The sequence below is a fragment of the Telmatherina bonti genome (genome assembly GCF_933228915.1).
Source record: "Telmatherina bonti genome assembly, chromosome: 11".
Taxonomy (NCBI): domain Eukaryota; kingdom Metazoa; phylum Chordata; class Actinopteri; order Atheriniformes; family Telmatherinidae; genus Telmatherina; species Telmatherina bonti.
In genome coordinates, this window is record NC_136629.1 from 11251080 (window position 1) to 11268459 (window position 17380).

Consider the following 17380-nt stretch of genomic DNA (forward strand, 5'->3'; position numbering starts at 1 on the left):
GTTTGCCTCTTTGAAGCATAATGAAGCAGTCGGCGTCGCTCAGCGCTCTGGAGGGAAAAGCGTTTATTAGAATTTTTCCCTTTATAAACTTTTGTTCAGTAAAAAGGCAGAGTTAGAGCAGGTCTAAATGAATCTGAATATCTCTTTTCTGATCTACAAACCTTCCACCTCAGTCTGTTTGGGAAGATCTACAGCACCCAGCAGTGAATATCCATTAGCCTTTATTTTTTTTAATAAAAGGTTATTGAAGCTCTAAGTTGACTCCCACCAACCCTGCAAATGTAGGTTAGAATTTGTTCAATGTGTTCAGAGCAAAACTTAGTTTCTTCTTTGTTGGAAAAGAGAATTTTCCATCAAAAAACATCAATAAAAACTATTTTTAAAGAAATATGAATGGTTTGAAAGCTTTTAGTTGCTGCAAGAATCTGGATTATTTTTCTCTGAAATTAATTTCCCTAGTAGAAATTTTGATTAAAGTCAATACTTGATCAGAAAAACTCATTTAGAGCCTTGATTGAAATGCAAACGGTGGAAAACCTCTGGACATACAGTCCACAGCTGGATGTGGACCACTTTCTTTTCTTTCTGAGATAAAGAGTGAAAGAGAGGTGTGAAAGAGTGGAAACCTTCTCCCATCAGGACGCAGGTTCCAGGTGCCGAGTTGTAGGACAAAACGTTACAGGAACAGTTTTGTTCCATCTGCAGCAGTCCCTAATAAATTTTAGGATTTTAAATCATTTTTATTTATTAATATAACTATTTATTGAATTTTGACTTTGCGAGCCATGGTGAACGACAGAATGTCTGTTTATTTTATTTATTGTCTTCTGTGATACTAAGCTTGAAATGTATAAGAAATCTACCTACGGGTACAACTAAAGTCACCTGAACCTGCATCTAACTGGTGTTCTGATCGATCAGGATGTGCTCGACTAATCGACGTGTCAGAACGTCACAAAGTCAACGTTTCTGAAAGGGGATTGGTGTTTGTTTGGGGCAGGAGGAAGGTTATGTTCCACCGCGCTGAGACATGGTTGTGATGTTTACAGCCGTGTTTCTGGTGGAAGAAACAAACCGGAGCAGGAACAGAACAAAGTGAAGTAGAATAGACTTTATTGTTGTTGTGCTGTTTTAATGAGGTTGTTGTCAAGTGGCAACCTCTGGCGGTTAAAAGTGAACCCTATGTGGAGGTGCATAAAACTGCAGTTCCCCCTTCATCCACTAGGGGCTGCAAAACAGAGCAAATCCCCATAGACTCCCATGTTAAAAAGACCAACTTCACAGCAGAAATAAACATGTTTACAGCCTGGTTCAAAAATCCATTTTAGGTTTAATAGGTCAGGTTTACCTTCATGACAACTGAGGGGGGAGTGAATTTTTTTCTAACTCGCCCATTTAAAAGTAATTTAATCTCGAGGTTCGGCACATTTAGGGGCGTGTCCTTTTGATTGACAGGTACCAATCTCCGGCTTCAAGTCCGAAGAACGTAGAACAACCGCGGTTTTTAGCCGGTTAACAACGTGACTTACCTCCGTTAGCTGGTTAGCTCCCGTTATCTCGGGGTAAGCTTGGTTAGCTTTTAGCTACAGAAAGCTCGGAGTTCGCTTGATGTCACTCATCCACCATGACGCTCACGGCCCCCCTCTCGGCTCCATTTCTTTGCCCATATTTGTATTTTCTGGGCGAGACGACACACATGACGCTGCCAACATGGCAATGGTAGGAACCGCCCACCGCGCTTCAATTCAGTTCTTCAGAAACCTACGGGAGACGTCATGGAGGCTCCGTCCATCTCTCTATATACAGTCTATGGGTTCTCCTACCATCATATTGGTGTCAAACCAGAATATAGAAAATATAGAATGAAATTGTGGGTCAATAAAATACAGTTTGGTGTAAAGTACCCAGTGCAGGGACAAGTTTTACCTGTTTTTTATTCACTGAGGGTGGGGGAAGGGATGGACCACTGGCTGTTTGCGGCTCAAGTGGTCCTGGAAAGGTCTGGAGGTGCGGGACCTGATTGATCTGAGATGGCGACCAAAGGGCAGCAGGTCAAACAGGTGGTGGGCGGGATGTGATGGTTTTTCTGAGGGGAGCAAGGGGAGCAACTGGATTGTCCTCTGGGGAGGGCAGAGGGCAACCGCTGATCTTTTGGCCAGTGGTAATAACCCTCCACAGAGGCTTCTGTCCTTAGAGGTGAAGCTGGCGTACCACCCACCCACCCGCTCCACCGAGCAGCAGTAGAAGCAGATCCTGGTCCAGGTCGCTCGGCCTCAGTACTCTGAAGTCCAGTAGCAGTTGCTGGTCTAACATAAGTGATGAAGCTAGCTTACCAGTTTTATCATCATGACGAAGGAAGAAATATTTCAGTTTAAGAGGAAAAAATGATGGAAAATCACTGTTTTTTGTTGTTTTGTTTTTTTTTTTTATAAATCGCCCGTTTCAGATAAACCTGAATTAGATTAAACTGAATCGTAAGGCAGAATTTGGCTCATCTGGTAGAACAGCTGCTACCAAGGCTGCAGCTCACGGTCTGAATCCTCTTTGTTTTCCCTTCTGCAGGGCCTTTTTGACCTCAGGGACCAACTTTACCAGTACAAAGTGGTTGTCAAAAATAAGGCCCTTGGGCCTCATCCATCCGTCCGTCCATTTTTTTAACTGCTTAGACCAGGGTTGTGGGAAGCTGGAGACTATCCCAGCAATCATTGGGTTAGAGGCAGGTACACCCTGTACAGGACGACAGTCCATCACAGCGCCTTATGAAATATTAAAACTGATCTCACTCTTTGTTTAGTTTGTATTCATTAACTAAACCAAGTCCACCTCCAGTTTAACCATTAAATCTTGTCAGACACGTAGTTAACCAAAGATTAACAAAGATTTACTGAGAAAATATGGAAATTTGATTAAAAATGATGCACTAATACATTTCAAATAAATGAATAGAAAAAATGGATTTTTATTTATTCAAGTAGAAAATGTTTAATTAAACTGATGCTCATTGTCTTTATAGCTTTATTCTTTTTTGTTTTTATGAAAAATTCCACTGACTGTTCCAGCATTAGTGGTGGATAACGCTAGCTAGCACCTAGCTAGCACCTAGCGTTACTTCTTATATAAAACTGTATCAACTGGATTGTAATTGTGCAAGATGTTTTGCCTTTTAGGGTTTTTTTTTTTTTTTTTTTTTTTTTTATAGACTATTTTCATCATAACTTTTCTTTTTTTTTTTTTTGTTTTAACTCCTGCGTAACTAGCTGAACTTTGTCTTCTTAAATCAAGTTTGGTGAACAACTGACCAACGCTTTGGTGCCACCAAATGGTTGGAAGCTGCATTACAACTAAATTTCTCAGAGATAACAGGAATATTTTTTTTACTGTTTTCTTTTTCAACTCCAAAACTAAGAGGTGTTTTGTTGCCCTGTAGGTGATACTCAAAGTCTAAGCGTGACCCCATGGTTACAAATCACTTACCTCCTCTCCAATAGACCGCTAGACCCCACCATGTCTCAGAAGTAAGAGAGTATAACCAACACAAAACGCAACACTCCCGTTGGATAGTGATGTTACGACACTAATCAGTTTGAACCAGCCTGATTAAAGCCTTTACACACCTACTCTGAATGTTTCGTCCAAATAATTCGGAGAGCTGTGAGGGCAATGGGAACGTTCATCAGTCACAAAATTCTGTCCAGAAATTTTGTGTTTTTTTTTTCAAACTGAGGTATAATTTTTTTTTTTTATAGTCGACCAATCAGAGAAGGCGTGTTGACTGATAGATCTATGCAGGCGTCACTGTTGCTGCTGTTGCATTCAGACTTTGTACCATCATGGCCGAGCGTCTTTATTTCTTCTCTGCTTCTTAAAGCAGATCCTCCAACTGTCCCCCGGACGTCCTGAAGTTCGTCCTGAAGCGGTCGTGGTCCAGCTTCAGATCCTGGATTAAACTATAAAACTCTCCTCGTTCTCTCCTCTCTAGAACAGGATGAACTCGGTGCCTCTTTCTGTCTTTTCTCCTGCAGCATCAACATGCTGTTGTCGTGGCTTGATGTAGAATCCACCTTGTTAGCTTGGTTTAACATTTTCATCGTTTATTCTCAACTTTGCATCGTACTTGGTATGCATAGACAGAAATGTTGATAATTCACCTCCGAATTATCCGCAGTTTGGTGTTGTTTATTGGCATCAGCCCCAGTGTGTAAAGGCATTTAGTCAGCTTACAGATTCTGCTAAAACCATCTGCTAACTGGGGTGTTTGCAGAAGGTGTGTGTAGGACTGTGACTGCAGCAGCGCTGTTATCCCTGCATGTTTTACTGTTCTCTGTCTGGTATGGATTAGCTTGAGTTAAACATGAGTTAATGCGCGGAGCCCCGTGGTGGTCAGAGAATGAAATTAAATGTTATTTTGAGGCCATATTTGACGTCATTTATCTTAAAGTAAACATCGTTAACATAGTTACGTTGTTTCATTTACACATTTGAATAATTTCATCTGTATATTTAGTTTATGTGCAAACAACTTAAAACAGATGAGGCCAGTTTGATCTCAGACAAGGTACAGATTCTGGGAGGTTTTCTCCTCAAAAACACATCAATTCCCCTGAAAACAGGATTTGTGAATGTTTTCTTTTATTTTTTTTATTTTTTTTTATTTTTTATTATCTCTTAACCCATTACAGGGTCAGGCATTTTGAAAATGCCTGAAAATGCCTTTTACTTCTCAGCCTCAAGAAACTAGAAACAGCTTAAAAATCATTGGAGGTTAAACCTTCAGCTTTTAGTGGAAGGTGGCGACTCTGCCCTCGTATTCATCAGTGTTTAAAAAAATAAGATAATTGTTTGCATGGTTTGAAAACTGATAAAAAGCAAATGCATTAGGAGCAACAGGTTACATACCAGCAGCAGGCGGATCTCTCCACATGGTTCTATATCTCATGGATTATTTGTAAATTCTGTATTACTGAATTAAGTCTGCTTGCATCTCTACAAACATTGACTCTGTTCATGTCCTCACTTCTCATCGGATCATTTCGGCAGGTTGAACCCAGAGAGGATTTCTACAGCAGCAACCCTCTGTTGGGTCAGATATTAAACTAATTCACAAACAGAAACAACTCAAATCTGCTTGTATTTACCTAATGCGCCTGAAACAGTCAGGAAATATTTAGTTTTAGATGGATTTATCGTGATAAATGGGAGGTTTGGGTGTGTAATCAATACATTAGAGATGGAGCTGGGAGAACTTCTTGGTCATGTGACTTTCCTCAGATGAAAAAACTTCAATCCAATTCAAGCTTTTCTTCTTAGTGCGATGCATTTTCACTGCCTTTAATTTGATTTTATGATTCATATCCTTAATTTTCTGTTATCACACTAATTTTTCATCAGTGATCATAGATAATAGAATTTCATCACACTCATTTGATTAACATAAAATAAAATGGAAGAAAAATGTTTTCAGTGCATTTCCACAAGACAGCAGCTTCAAGGGCGGAATGTGGTCTTTTCTGGCAAACATGCATAAAAGAAAAGGCTAGCTTATTACTTTAAATGTACGCTTCTTGTGTCTCAGAACCTAAATGTGAATCATTTTGCAAAAGGTTTGATAATAAAATGAATCACTAAGTGTGTTTCCATAACAACCAGAATTGCACAAAAGCTAAATATCGAAATAAAAAACACTAATGGAAACACGTACCTTTTGAAAAAAAGTCTGAAATATCACTAAAACGTTGTATGCTAAGCCTGATAAAGTTTCAGCCTGATATGATTAAATCTGAAAACGGAGTTGCTTTAAATATGACATGCTAGTAAAAGGCCAAAATTGCAGAGAATTCATGCTTTAATTCAATTCAACGGCCTTTCTGTAGGTTTTCACATAAAGGTGTGTCCATGTTTCACACATAGTGGGGAATATTTTCTTCCCACTACAAATTATGGCTGGGCGATTAATCGGATTTTAATCTCATTTACGATCTGAGTTTCCAACGATCATAATAAAACAGTGCTTTTTTTTCTCCATCTGTCTTCAGCTGCTAATCGAGCGTCTCTGGCGTTGCAGCACTGTGCTGTAAACTCCTCCCACAGCCGCTTTGCTTTCATTCAGACACTGTTGCCAATTTGGCGACTTTCTCGCTAAATCTGGAGACTTTTTTTTGTTAAAAGCGACAAATCTAGCAGCTTTTACTGGAGTTATTAGAGACTTTTCTGGTGTTTTGGCGACTGACTTGAAGGCACATATTGTTCTGCAGTTACTGTAAGGAAGGAGCAGCGGGAGCCTCTCCCGTCCTAAAGCACTCCCAGGCGGCCAGTCTCAGTCGGCTCCGGCTGCAGGTCAATGTAGAATAACTGCAGTAGGTTGTGGAAGTTCACCTAAACATAGTTTATATTTATCCATTCAGTTTACATCAGTATTTGCACTTTGTTGACAAAGCTTTATGTTTGTTTTCTAAAATCTGTTGAATCCTAAAGACATTGTTTAATGTTAAATAAATTCATGTTGTTAAAGATAATTGTGTTAAAGAATCTCAATTTCAGTCAAAATAATCATGATTATAATTTTTGCCATAATCGATCAGCCCGACTACAAATCCACTTTGGAACCAACACAGAGTATTTTACCTGTAGTAGGAAGATGATATGAAATGCTGTCTTTTCATCCGGCTTTGGCTCCACCATCGGAGCTCGCCAGGTTTAGAAATGTCTGCGACTGATTGAGAAGAATACACTGGCCAGCGTTGTAGGTTTAACCCCTCCCCCCCCCCGTCAGGTCTCTGCTGCCAGAGAAGAGGTGCCGGGTCGGCGAGGTTTTCCCGGCTACATGTACACGGATTTGGCCACCATCTACGAACGCGCTGGCAGAGTGGAGGGAAGAAACGGCTCCATCACCCAGATCCCCATCCTCACCATGCCCAACGACGGTGCGAAATGAGCGACCGACCTGAACATTGTCTCCTTTCCATGGGAGGATATTGTTATTAACATGTTGGCGCCTCGTTGTGTGTCCCAGACATCACCCACCCGATTCCTGATCTGACGGGGTACATCACAGAGGGTCAGGTCTACGTCGACAGGCAGCTGCACAACAGACAGGTATCCTCCGTCCTCGCTGACACCTGGAGGTTTTCCTACTCGACGGAGGACTTTTCATCGACTAAACTGAGCCCTTTTTTCTCCAGATCTACCCTCCTATCAACGTGTTGCCTTCACTGTCCCGTCTGATGAAGTCTGCCATCGGTGAAGGGATGACCAGGAAGGACCACGCTGATGTTTCCAACCAGCTGGTAAGTAACCTCATACAGTTCAGTGGTTTACAGAGCCTACAGGCATGTTAACAGCAACCTCTCCTCCTGTCCAGTACGCCTGTTACGCCATCGGAAAGGACGTCCAGGCCATGAAGGCTGTGGTGGGAGAGGAAGCTCTGACTTCTGATGATCTGCTGTATCTGGAGTTCCTGCAGAAGTTTGAGAAGAATTTCATCGCTCAGGGTAAGAAAACACTGAAGGAAACCCCCCCCAGCTTGTTTCAGCAAAAAGGCTTCATGATTCACCTTCTCGCACATGTTCCTCTCTGTTTTTACATGAAGCAATGATTCCATAAAACCAGGGAATAAACCTTCCCGGTGTTTGTTTTAAAGACAAACAGAACCTTGTCTGTACTTCTCCATGAAGCTGAACAACCAGTTTTACCCAGTTCTTCCATTTTATTAATATTATAATAATCATAAATTTCAGTTAATTTCAATTCAACTTTATTTGTACAGTACCATCCCACAACATCATCTCGGGACACTTTAAATCAGTTCAAGCCAATTCATAACAAACAGCCTAGTTGAGGAAAACAACATATTATAAAGTCTTGACTTTGATTCAGTCCCTCATCCTGGGCTGCATGAGGCGATGGTGGGAAGGAAAAACTCCCTTTAACGGGAAGGAAAACCCTCCATCAGAACCCGGCTCAGAGAGGGCGGTCGTCTGGTTGACTGGTTGGGGTGGAAAGGACAGGAGAGAAAGACCAGCATGAACATTTTTCTGAACCACCTGCAGCTTTGAAACCAGTTTAACTTTAAGTCACATGTTAACACTTTGAAAAAAAAAAAAAAAAAAACCTGATTGTGCTAAATGCTAACTCTTTCTATTTTAGTTTAACTTGGTTAAACTAAAGTTTTTAAACCTATTTTAACTAACTTCCTCTTCAGTTTAACTCTAAGTTACATGTTGACTCTTTAAAGTGTCTTTATGATGTACATTTCAGTCTAAAATATTTTAATATGGAAGTCCAGAAGGGCAAGAAATAATGACGCATTTTCCACAAACTCATTCATTCATTTTGTATTGATCCTCTCAGATCAGCCAGAAACAAGCGAACAGAGAAAGCTCCGCCCCATGTCCTACGCAGGCTGCGTCTGATTGGTCAACTGCTAGGAGTAGTTATACTAAGCAGTGAAGGTGGGCGTGGCTTTCTTCTCGTAATGTGCACAACCTTGAGAAGATGACCAATCACTGAGTCCCTCCCCTGAGATGTCCCTAAAACAGAGCGTGTTGGAAAACTCAAACATACATTGAGGTGAATAAAAAACGGCGCTGCTTATATGTCTGATGAATATTCAACACTATAACACTGTAGGAAGAATTTAGTTTCATAGATTCGCTTTAAAACAAACCTGATTGTGCAAAATGCTAACTTCTTATTTTACTGGGCACAGACATGTTAGATATTTCGATGTAGACGTCAGCTTATCAATATCCAGGTTGTTCTCAAGATACAGTGAATTATTTTCACCATTTTTTTTAAAACAGCCTTTCTGAAAAGGCACAGCTCCTTCTGCTTCCTGTCGGGCTGAAGACGGGGCGACCAAACCCCACACAGACATGGCCAGTGTTGAAGAACACCAGAGGGAGGAACTTAATAGTTTATGACATCATAAAAATTGAGATTTTAAAATGAGCTGCTTAGACGCTTAATTTTAAAGTCCACTAAAAACTAATTAGTCCTGGGGTTGTGTTTTTTTTTTTTTTTTTTTTTTTTTTTTTTTTTTTTTTAATAGAAGTTTGTTTTCTGTTTGTGATTTAAAAGGCCTCACGAAACAATTCCAAGCACTTAGAAAAGTGATTTTTGCATGCAGTGTCCCCTTTAACAGTTTGTTCCTGGAAAATAAAGTTCCTCATTTTCTCTCTGACTAAAGAAAGTGTGAGACGGTTTAATCTTCATGGTAAAAATGGCGTTATGTTGTGTTGAATTTCTGCTTTTGAGCATGTTTGGATTCCCCAGAAAACCGTCATCACAGCTGTACAAGGCGAGAAGTGGGAAGGGAAGGAACTAACAGCATCCTTAAATATGTCCCGGATGATGGAAAACCCAGACTGCCTGCTTCAGTTTAACAAACTGGGTTGAAATCACGACTCAGAACTGTAAAAATGAGTTTTCAGGACAGCAGCTAGCGCCTATTTTAAGTCGGTGAAGAGTCCGCTGAGCAAACCCATAACTAGCTATGTCGCACATTTCTTTACTTCCTCATGGCAGCTCATAAAAATGCTCACGCATGTCCTCGCAGCACATTCACATCACCCTCTTTTATTAGAATTCGAGTCCGTTTGCTCAGAAAGTCCATTTCGTTTGTGGAAATGTGAACCTGCCAAACGAATTCTGATTCGGATCAAAGAAGCGCCTCGGCCCGGCTGCAAACGCAGGTCTCGGCCCGTTTCAAGCGGACTATGAAACAAAGTGGATTGTGAGTTTAGGGCACTTTCCACCTCGCTTGGCAAGCCAGACTCCCGCTGTACCAGCGTAGAGTCTGAGGACTCTCTCGAGTGTGACCACAGACCGTATATGAAAGATGGACGGAGGTAGACGTGAAGCCGCTCTCTGACCCAGACCCTGGTCAGGCACAACTAACCATTATACCAACAAACATCCAGTTCTGTGTGCAACATCAGTAATAAAATGTTACTTAACACACGTTAAATAAAACCTTTTATTTTTACACAATTTTTTACAAAATAATGAAAGTTTGTCTAATTTTTTCCCCAATTTCATTTGAGTCATTTCATTTATTTCTTTAACAGATTTTTTTTTTTCTTTTTTCCAGGTTTTGTTTTACTTTTTATTTAAAAAAAGAAACAAAACATAACAAAACAGCATTTTCTTAATTTTTTTTTTTTTTAATTTAGTTTATTTTCTTAATAGTTGAATTTATGTATTTATTATTATTACTATTTTATTATCACTCATCATTGATTCCTGTTTTCTTGACAAAAAGTACATTTTATTAAATGTATTAAATGTGTGGTTAAACTGAAATATTTCCTGGATCTTCAACGTTTGCAGCCGACTTTTTAAAGTTAAATCAGATTTTAAATGTGGGATTGTAAACGAGCCTTAAGACGCCTCGCTGGGAAATCCCGGTGCAGGATCTGAAGTCGCGTCTGGGTTCGTCGTTGACGATAGAAAATGTTTTTGGTTGTTCAAGGTCAGTCGTCAGCTCCAGTTCTTTGTTTTGATGCAGGGCTTCATCTGAAAGGACAAAGAGAGTCAGTAATGAGTCCTCGTCTGGAGCTTTGTGTCAAAGTTTGATCTGATTTTCATTCCGCCTTTATTCTAGAGATTAAGAAAAAGTTTTTTTTTAATCAAATCCAGGAATTTATTGATGAATTTCTGACTTTCTTCCAGCTCCTGTAGCAGGCGATGCTGTCTCTCTTTGTTCTCTCCATATTTTCACATTTTAATCTCCATCCCTCCGGTGAAAAGGGTTTAAACTCTTCAGATTATTGATCCAAATGTGTGTGTGTTCAATTAACTTTGGTGTGTTGCAGGAATAATTATGCTTCCTGATTAAATCTTTCTACATTTTTTTGGTGCGATTTGATGTGAAAAAGGTGTCGAGCTCTTCTCAAAGAGGTCTGGTTTTTTTTCTTGCTTCCTGTCTGAAACAGCATCCCAAAACAAATGAAGTACGTCTTCACAGCTGCAGGAGCTGCATGTGTCGCCTGGGACACGCGAGATTCCCAGAAGCGTCAGGATCGGGTCGCGTTACTGTGTAGATTGGCTACGTTTACATGAGTTTTAATTCTGAATAAAGTTTAATCCACTTTAAAGAGATGTAAAACCACCATGTAAACACTTAAATCCGAATGAAAAAGACAATTTATCTCCATTTTAAATCCGAACTGATTCATTCCTCCATCATGTAAACCTTTGTTCCGCTCCGTACAATTAATAGTCCACTGCATAGGGCTACACTAGAAAATGGGATGAGCACGATACAGGGTCCTACGTAGGGAACGGGGTGGACATTCGGACACAGCCTATAGGAAGAAAGAAAAATAAAACCACCTTCATCTCCATGGAAACTAGCGAAACCTTCATGGTTCATTTCAAACGGAGGTAAAGTCAGGAGTCACATTAACAGAGTTTTTCCTGGTGTCTGCACATGTCCACTGGGAACCAGTACAGCGGGGCTAGTCCAGAATAAACCAGCCTGTTAACGTGACGTTCTGCTTCCTTTAGGTCCGTACGACAACAGGACGGTGTACGAAACCCTGGACATCGGCTGGCAGTTGCTGCGAATCTTCCCCAAGGAGATGCTGAAGAGGATTCCTCAGAGCACCCTGGCTGAGTTTTACCCCAGGGAGTCTGCTGCCCGTCACTAGACCCACTCAGAGAGGCTCTGGTTCCAGTCCGGTTCCAGACCACCACCCTCACTTCCAGCTGCGGGAACGTCGCCATTTCACTTCTTTGTGTTTGATTCCTCCCCTCCCAAACGGGCAGATATCTGCCCCAGTAGGTGTGTGTGCCGTCATGTATCCGTGTTCTGAAGTCATCTTTGGAAAACGTCTGTGGTTCTGATGCAACAAAGTGAACATATCGTAATCATTTTAGATCGGTATATTTATTGAGGTGTGTTACTGCTTCATCTTTCCATCCTGATTTTTCCTTTTTTTAATAAATAAAATCCATCATCCGCAGTAAGACAGCGGTTCCGTCGGTGTCACTGGTACCAGCTGGAAGGGATTTTATCGTCACCATCTTTACTTCCCATCTGCAGTATTTTATTCCTCTGTAGCTTCTTGTTTTCTCGTGTCGGCATGAAAAGATGGAAATAAACCAAGCAAGCAGAGATCAGATGTTAAATGTACTTTTTTATGTTTAATTTGGGCCTCCTGGTCTCCACTCAGAACATCATGGATGTTTACATTGTTTATGTTTTGCTGATGAAGAGGACAAAAATATATAAATATATATCTGAGTATATGAGACATTCCCAGCTGTCTGCAGAGACAATTTCTTTGTTGTGCAACCATCTTGGTTTTGTGAGTGTTTGTGTCCATGAATAAATTAAATTATATGAGAAAAATCGTTTCTTTCTGTATTGAATCACCTTACTTTACACCTGTTCACACAAACGTCTAATCAGCCAATCACATGCCAGCAACTCTGCATTTAGTCATGTAAAGATGTTGAGTTACGACCATAGACTGTATATAAAGAGATGGACGGAGTCTCCGTGACGTCACCCGTAGGTTCCTGCAGAGCTGAATTGAAGCTCGGTGGGCGGTTCCTACCATCGACATGTTGCCGGCGTCATGTGCGTCGTGTCGCCCGGAAATTACAAATATGGGCAAAGAGGTGGAGCTGAGAGGGGGGCCGTGAGCGTCATGGTGGAGGATTGACATCGAGCGAACTCCGAGCTTTCTGTAGCTACAAGCTAACCCAGAGGTAACAGGAGCTAGCCAGCAAGTAGTAAGCGGGCTAAAGCTAAGTCACGTTGTTAACCGGCTAAAAACCGCGGTTGTTCTACGTTCTTCTGACTTAAAGGCAGGAGATCGGGTACCTGTCAATCGAAAGGACACACTCCTAAATATGCCGAACTTTGAAATTAAATTACTTTTAAATGGGCGAGTTAGAAAAAAATTTACTCCCCCCCACAGTTGTCATGAAGGTAAACCTGACCTATTAAACCTAAAATGGATTTTTGAACCAGTCTGTAAACATGTTTATTTCTGCTGTGAAGTTGGTCTTTTTAACATGGGAGTCTATGGGCATTTGCTCTGTTTTGCAGCCCCTAGTGGACGAAGGGGGAACTGCAGTTTTATGCACCTCCATGTAGGCTTCACTTTTAACCGCCGGAGGTTGCCGCTTGGTTACGACGGGAGACGAGCGGCCGAGTGAAAGAGTCAAACCAGTTAATAAAAACCATTAAAAACAAGAAAGGACCAGAACCCACCACCTATTTCTAGTAGACACTTTAGTTTACTAGAAAAAAAGAATACACACACACACACACACACACACACACACACACACACACACACACACATATATATATATATATATATATATATATATATATATATATATATATATATATATATATATATATATAAAGTTCATTTAAAAAAAGAAAAAAGGATATATACATATATATATTTAGGTGTGTGTGTATATATTTATATACATACATATATTTATATATATATATCATTTTCAAATATTTTTACAATTTACTATACAATCTTGAAGTATCTGCAATGTAGAATGAATATATGAATATAGAAGTAAACTTCAAGTATACATTTTCAGTAAAAAATAAAAATACTTATACTTGAATGACACTTTACCTTCCAAATACCTCCACATGGTTTGTTTGATGGTTTTGTTAGGTAACTGCATGATAAGCTGAATGTTGCTGCAGGAGGAGTTTGAGTCAGGTTGTTGGAGCAGGGATACATGGAAAACATTGTGGCCCTCTAAGACTGGAGCTGGACCCTCCTCTACGACCTAAACAGTGGAGTTCCAGTGAAACCAGCAGACCTGCAGGATGACATAGTTCCTTCAGGTGTGTCCCAGACGTCGCTTCCTGTTGAACTTTGGACGGAGACTTTCAGGCCATGGCTGCAGAGGAGCTGGAGAAAATAAGGCTTATTACAGAGCTGTCTAACAGAGGTAATGGTGACGATCCCCTTCTCCGTGTGTTTTAGTTTAACGTGAGGAGTAGCGGCGGTCAGTTTACATGTTTGCTAACATTTCACTGAGAAAGACTCCTCAGACTCCTGCGTTTTAGCCCAATCATGTCTCAGCTGGGTGGAGTTTCCTCCTGACTGGCATGACTGGATCGTTGCTGTTCAGACTGAACTCCACGCTGGACACTTCTAGAATATGACCGACTTGTGGCTGAAGTCTTCTTCCTTCACTCTCGTGGTTTTTCCAGATATCTGATCTGCTCCCCCCCCCCATTATCCACGTCTTCCACAGATTTCTGTTTTCAGTAGCGAAACCTAAAATACTCAAATATGTTTTATGCTCTGTTCAGTTCATCATCCACAAGTCCAGTTTGTCATTACCGTGTTCATGTAAACCAGTTCATACAATAATGATCAAGCTGGAAAGCAACGGATCCCCCATCTGCAGCTTCACGAGGAGACAGTGGAGAGGAAATCCTCCACCAGGACCAGGACCAGGAAAGGAAACCTCCTTAGGAACCAGGATCTTCCTGGACCAGTTTGGAGTGGAGAGGACAGGAAAGAGGTGTCACCGAGCAACATGACTCTAAACCAGGATCCTGCTGGGAAGGAAGAAGAAAAACGGAATTGAATGACAACAACATCAGATGTTTCTACATGGAGATTAAAGAGAGCAGAGAGGAGCCCAGTGCATCATGGGACGTCTCCCGGTGCATCATGGGACGTCTCCCGGTGCATCATGGGACGTCTCCCGGTGCATCATGGGACGTCTCCCGGTGCATCATGGGACGTCTCCCAGAGCATCATGGGACGTCTCCCAGCAGCCTCGGCCTACAGCAGCAGGACTAAAGGGATGGATCAGGATCACCAAGCCAGACCTGAAGAAGATTTATCAGGAAGGAAAGTTTGGAGATGATGTGAAGGAAGAGAGGAGGTCTGGTTCCTGAAGCCGGAAAGGGATCTGCTTCCTGAAGCCGGACCGGGATCTGGTTCCTGAAGCCGGACCGGGATCCGCTTCCTGAAGCCGGACCGGGATCTGGTTCCTGAAGCCGGACCGGGATCTGGTTCCTGTAGCCGGACCGGGATCTGGTTCCTGAAGCCGGACCGGGATCTGGAAATAGGTCTTCAAGTGAAGACCTGTAGTTGTGAAGGATGTCTTCATAATTACAGGGTTGTGTGTATGATCGTGGTCTCTACAGTAAGCTGAGACGTGTGAGATCACTACAGAAGAGTAATTTCACCAGGAACACAGCAGAACATGGAAATGTTTTCTCCTCCTGGAAGAAGATCTCTTTCAGTAAAACGCGGAGGACAGACGGACAATTCATCTGCGTGAGGTAGTCGTAGGAAGGAAGCCGAAGACAGGATATGATAGGAAGAGTGAATGCATAGCTATAAAACCACCTTCATCTCCATGGAAACCAGCAGGACCTTCATCTCCATGGAAACCAGCAGGACCTTCATCTCCATGGAAACCAGCAGGACCTTCATGATTCATTTCAAACAAAGGCAGAGACAGAGGAGACACATTAACAGAGTTTTTAGAGCTGAAATCAAACATTTGACCATAAAACAGCGAATGTTAGACGTGATGTCTGATTCTGGCTGCTGGTTCAGAGTCTCTGTCCCACAGAGACGAGACAGAAGTCTTATTGATCAGCAGAGACTCTGCTTTTAGATGACACCTTATTGTGTGCAGAAATGATCAGGAGCTCTGAAGTGGACAGCGATGCTCTCATGTTTTCTGCTCAGGGTTTGAACTGAGTTTTCTATGCTAGTTGGGTCTTTTAGCCGAGTTTCTCCCCGCCATGTTGCTATGCTACATGTTAGCATTGCTGCTTCCTGGTGTCTGCAGGCGTCTTACTGCAGGACCTCATGCTGCATCCTAAACAGATGTGTCTGCGATGAAGATGTTTATTGTGTATTTATACAAGGTAAAGTCATAGTTAAACAACAAACAAACAAAATGAAATGACAAAAAAAAGACCAATAACAGTTTCTGTTTTTATTTTTTCCCCTTAAACCTGGATTAAATTCTTAAAGTGGAAACTAGACGTACCGCCTCAGAATGATTAATCAGAAATGTTTCCTCATATTACTGGACATCCAGACAGCTGCGTCGCTGCATTACTCATTTCAGTGACACGGAAAACAATCACATGCTGGCAGACTTTCCAGCTGACGCTTTTTCCAAACAATATGTGGATTCAGGGTTCTTTACTGTCATTACGGCGATGAAGATGGCTTACTGGCATCCTTTACTCCCCACAGCTCTGCACGAGTATGAAGACCTGCAGAAGAAGAGTGAGGCAGCCGCCATGGAGGTAAGAGTTCTGTTTCCTACCATCTCTGACATCTCTTCCAGTTTGGCTGCTGATAATCTGAACATCAGCTGGAATACCAGTAGCAACGTGATATAATATGCAGTAAAACCAGGTCTTAAGGCAGCTGAAGCAGGAAACTGGAACAGCAGGTTGCTCTTCTTGGCCTCCAGGTCAGCTCTTCTTGAGGAGCTTGTGTGTCTGGGTCTGGAAACATCCGGTTCCCGACACAGTTTTAGTTGTTGCTGTCTGAATCATGTTGAAGTTACACCTTGAGATGCAGAATCTCATGTTATGTTTTTCCTCATCTTGCATGAAAAGGTGCTGTGCTGACATGGCGGCTGCCTCAGGCCTTGTCTACACGTAGCCGGGCTCTTTTAAAGCCGAATGTCTTCCCCCCTACGGCCAGTAAAAGAAATAAGTCCACATAACCTCGTTTTTCAAAAACAAATCCATCCAGACATGTCCACATAACCGCGTTGGTAAGCACAACCATAAGCATGTCAAACCTTTAGGCGGCGGTAGCGCCCCTAATCCTATCCAATCAGAATAACCTTCTGTCTCATGACGTCACTTCCACAAAACACAAAACATGCCTCCAACGTGATCTGGTTATTTAGCGGAAAATAACTGTCCTTAATGTCGTCCTGCTGTTGGTAGTTTATGTGGAGCGGTATCTGAGCTTGTAGAAATAAACACAAGCGGCTGGACAACAGATAACGTATTCAGAGTTTTGAGGACGTCCATGCTGAAGTAAATGTAAAAGAGTCCATGTGTTAAGTAAGTGGTGTAACTATGGGTTTTATTTTGAAAAGGCCAGACAGGAAGTCTGCCAAGTATAACATATACCAGTACAGTACTAGAAAGTATACTAACTTAATACTTCTCAGGTCTAAATTGGAACATTTTTAGTTTATAAAAGTATATTTTAAGTATACTTCATAAGGTAATTTTAAGTTTACAGAGGTACACTTTCAAGTATAAAACAAGTACACTCTATATACTTCGAGGTGGATATTTCTAGTCCACACTTTAGTTCGTGGAAATATACTTTAAGTACATTTTTATGAATTTTGAAATACAAAAACATGATACCATTTT

General features: G+C 41.4%; 2 protein-coding genes across 2 annotated transcripts in view; both read left to right on the forward strand.

Annotated features, from left to right (window-relative positions):
- Positions 1-12343, forward strand: part of atp6v1ba (ATPase, H+ transporting, lysosomal, V1 subunit B, member a) — a 47435-nt gene extending 35092 nt beyond the window's left edge. Inside the window, exons 10-14 of the mRNA XM_079248364.1 lie at positions 6770-6920; positions 7010-7092; positions 7179-7283; positions 7358-7487; positions 11506-12343. Coding sequence (XP_079104490.1) covers positions 6770-6920; positions 7010-7092; positions 7179-7283; positions 7358-7487; positions 11506-11648 — 612 coding nt within the window. The 3' untranslated portion in view covers positions 11649-12343. The remainder of the gene's footprint in view (positions 1-6769; positions 6921-7009; positions 7093-7178; positions 7284-7357; positions 7488-11505) is intronic.
- A 3894-nt stretch (positions 12344-16237) lies between these two features.
- The window catches only part of shtn1 (shootin 1), a gene marked incomplete at its 3' end in the record, with an annotated part of 41834 nt that continues 40691 nt past the window's right edge, over positions 16238-17380 (forward strand). The window contains exon 1 of the mRNA XM_079248701.1: positions 16238-16282. Within this exon, the coding sequence (XP_079104827.1) occupies positions 16277-16282 (6 nt within the window). The 5' untranslated portion in view covers positions 16238-16276. The remainder of the gene's footprint in view (positions 16283-17380) is intronic.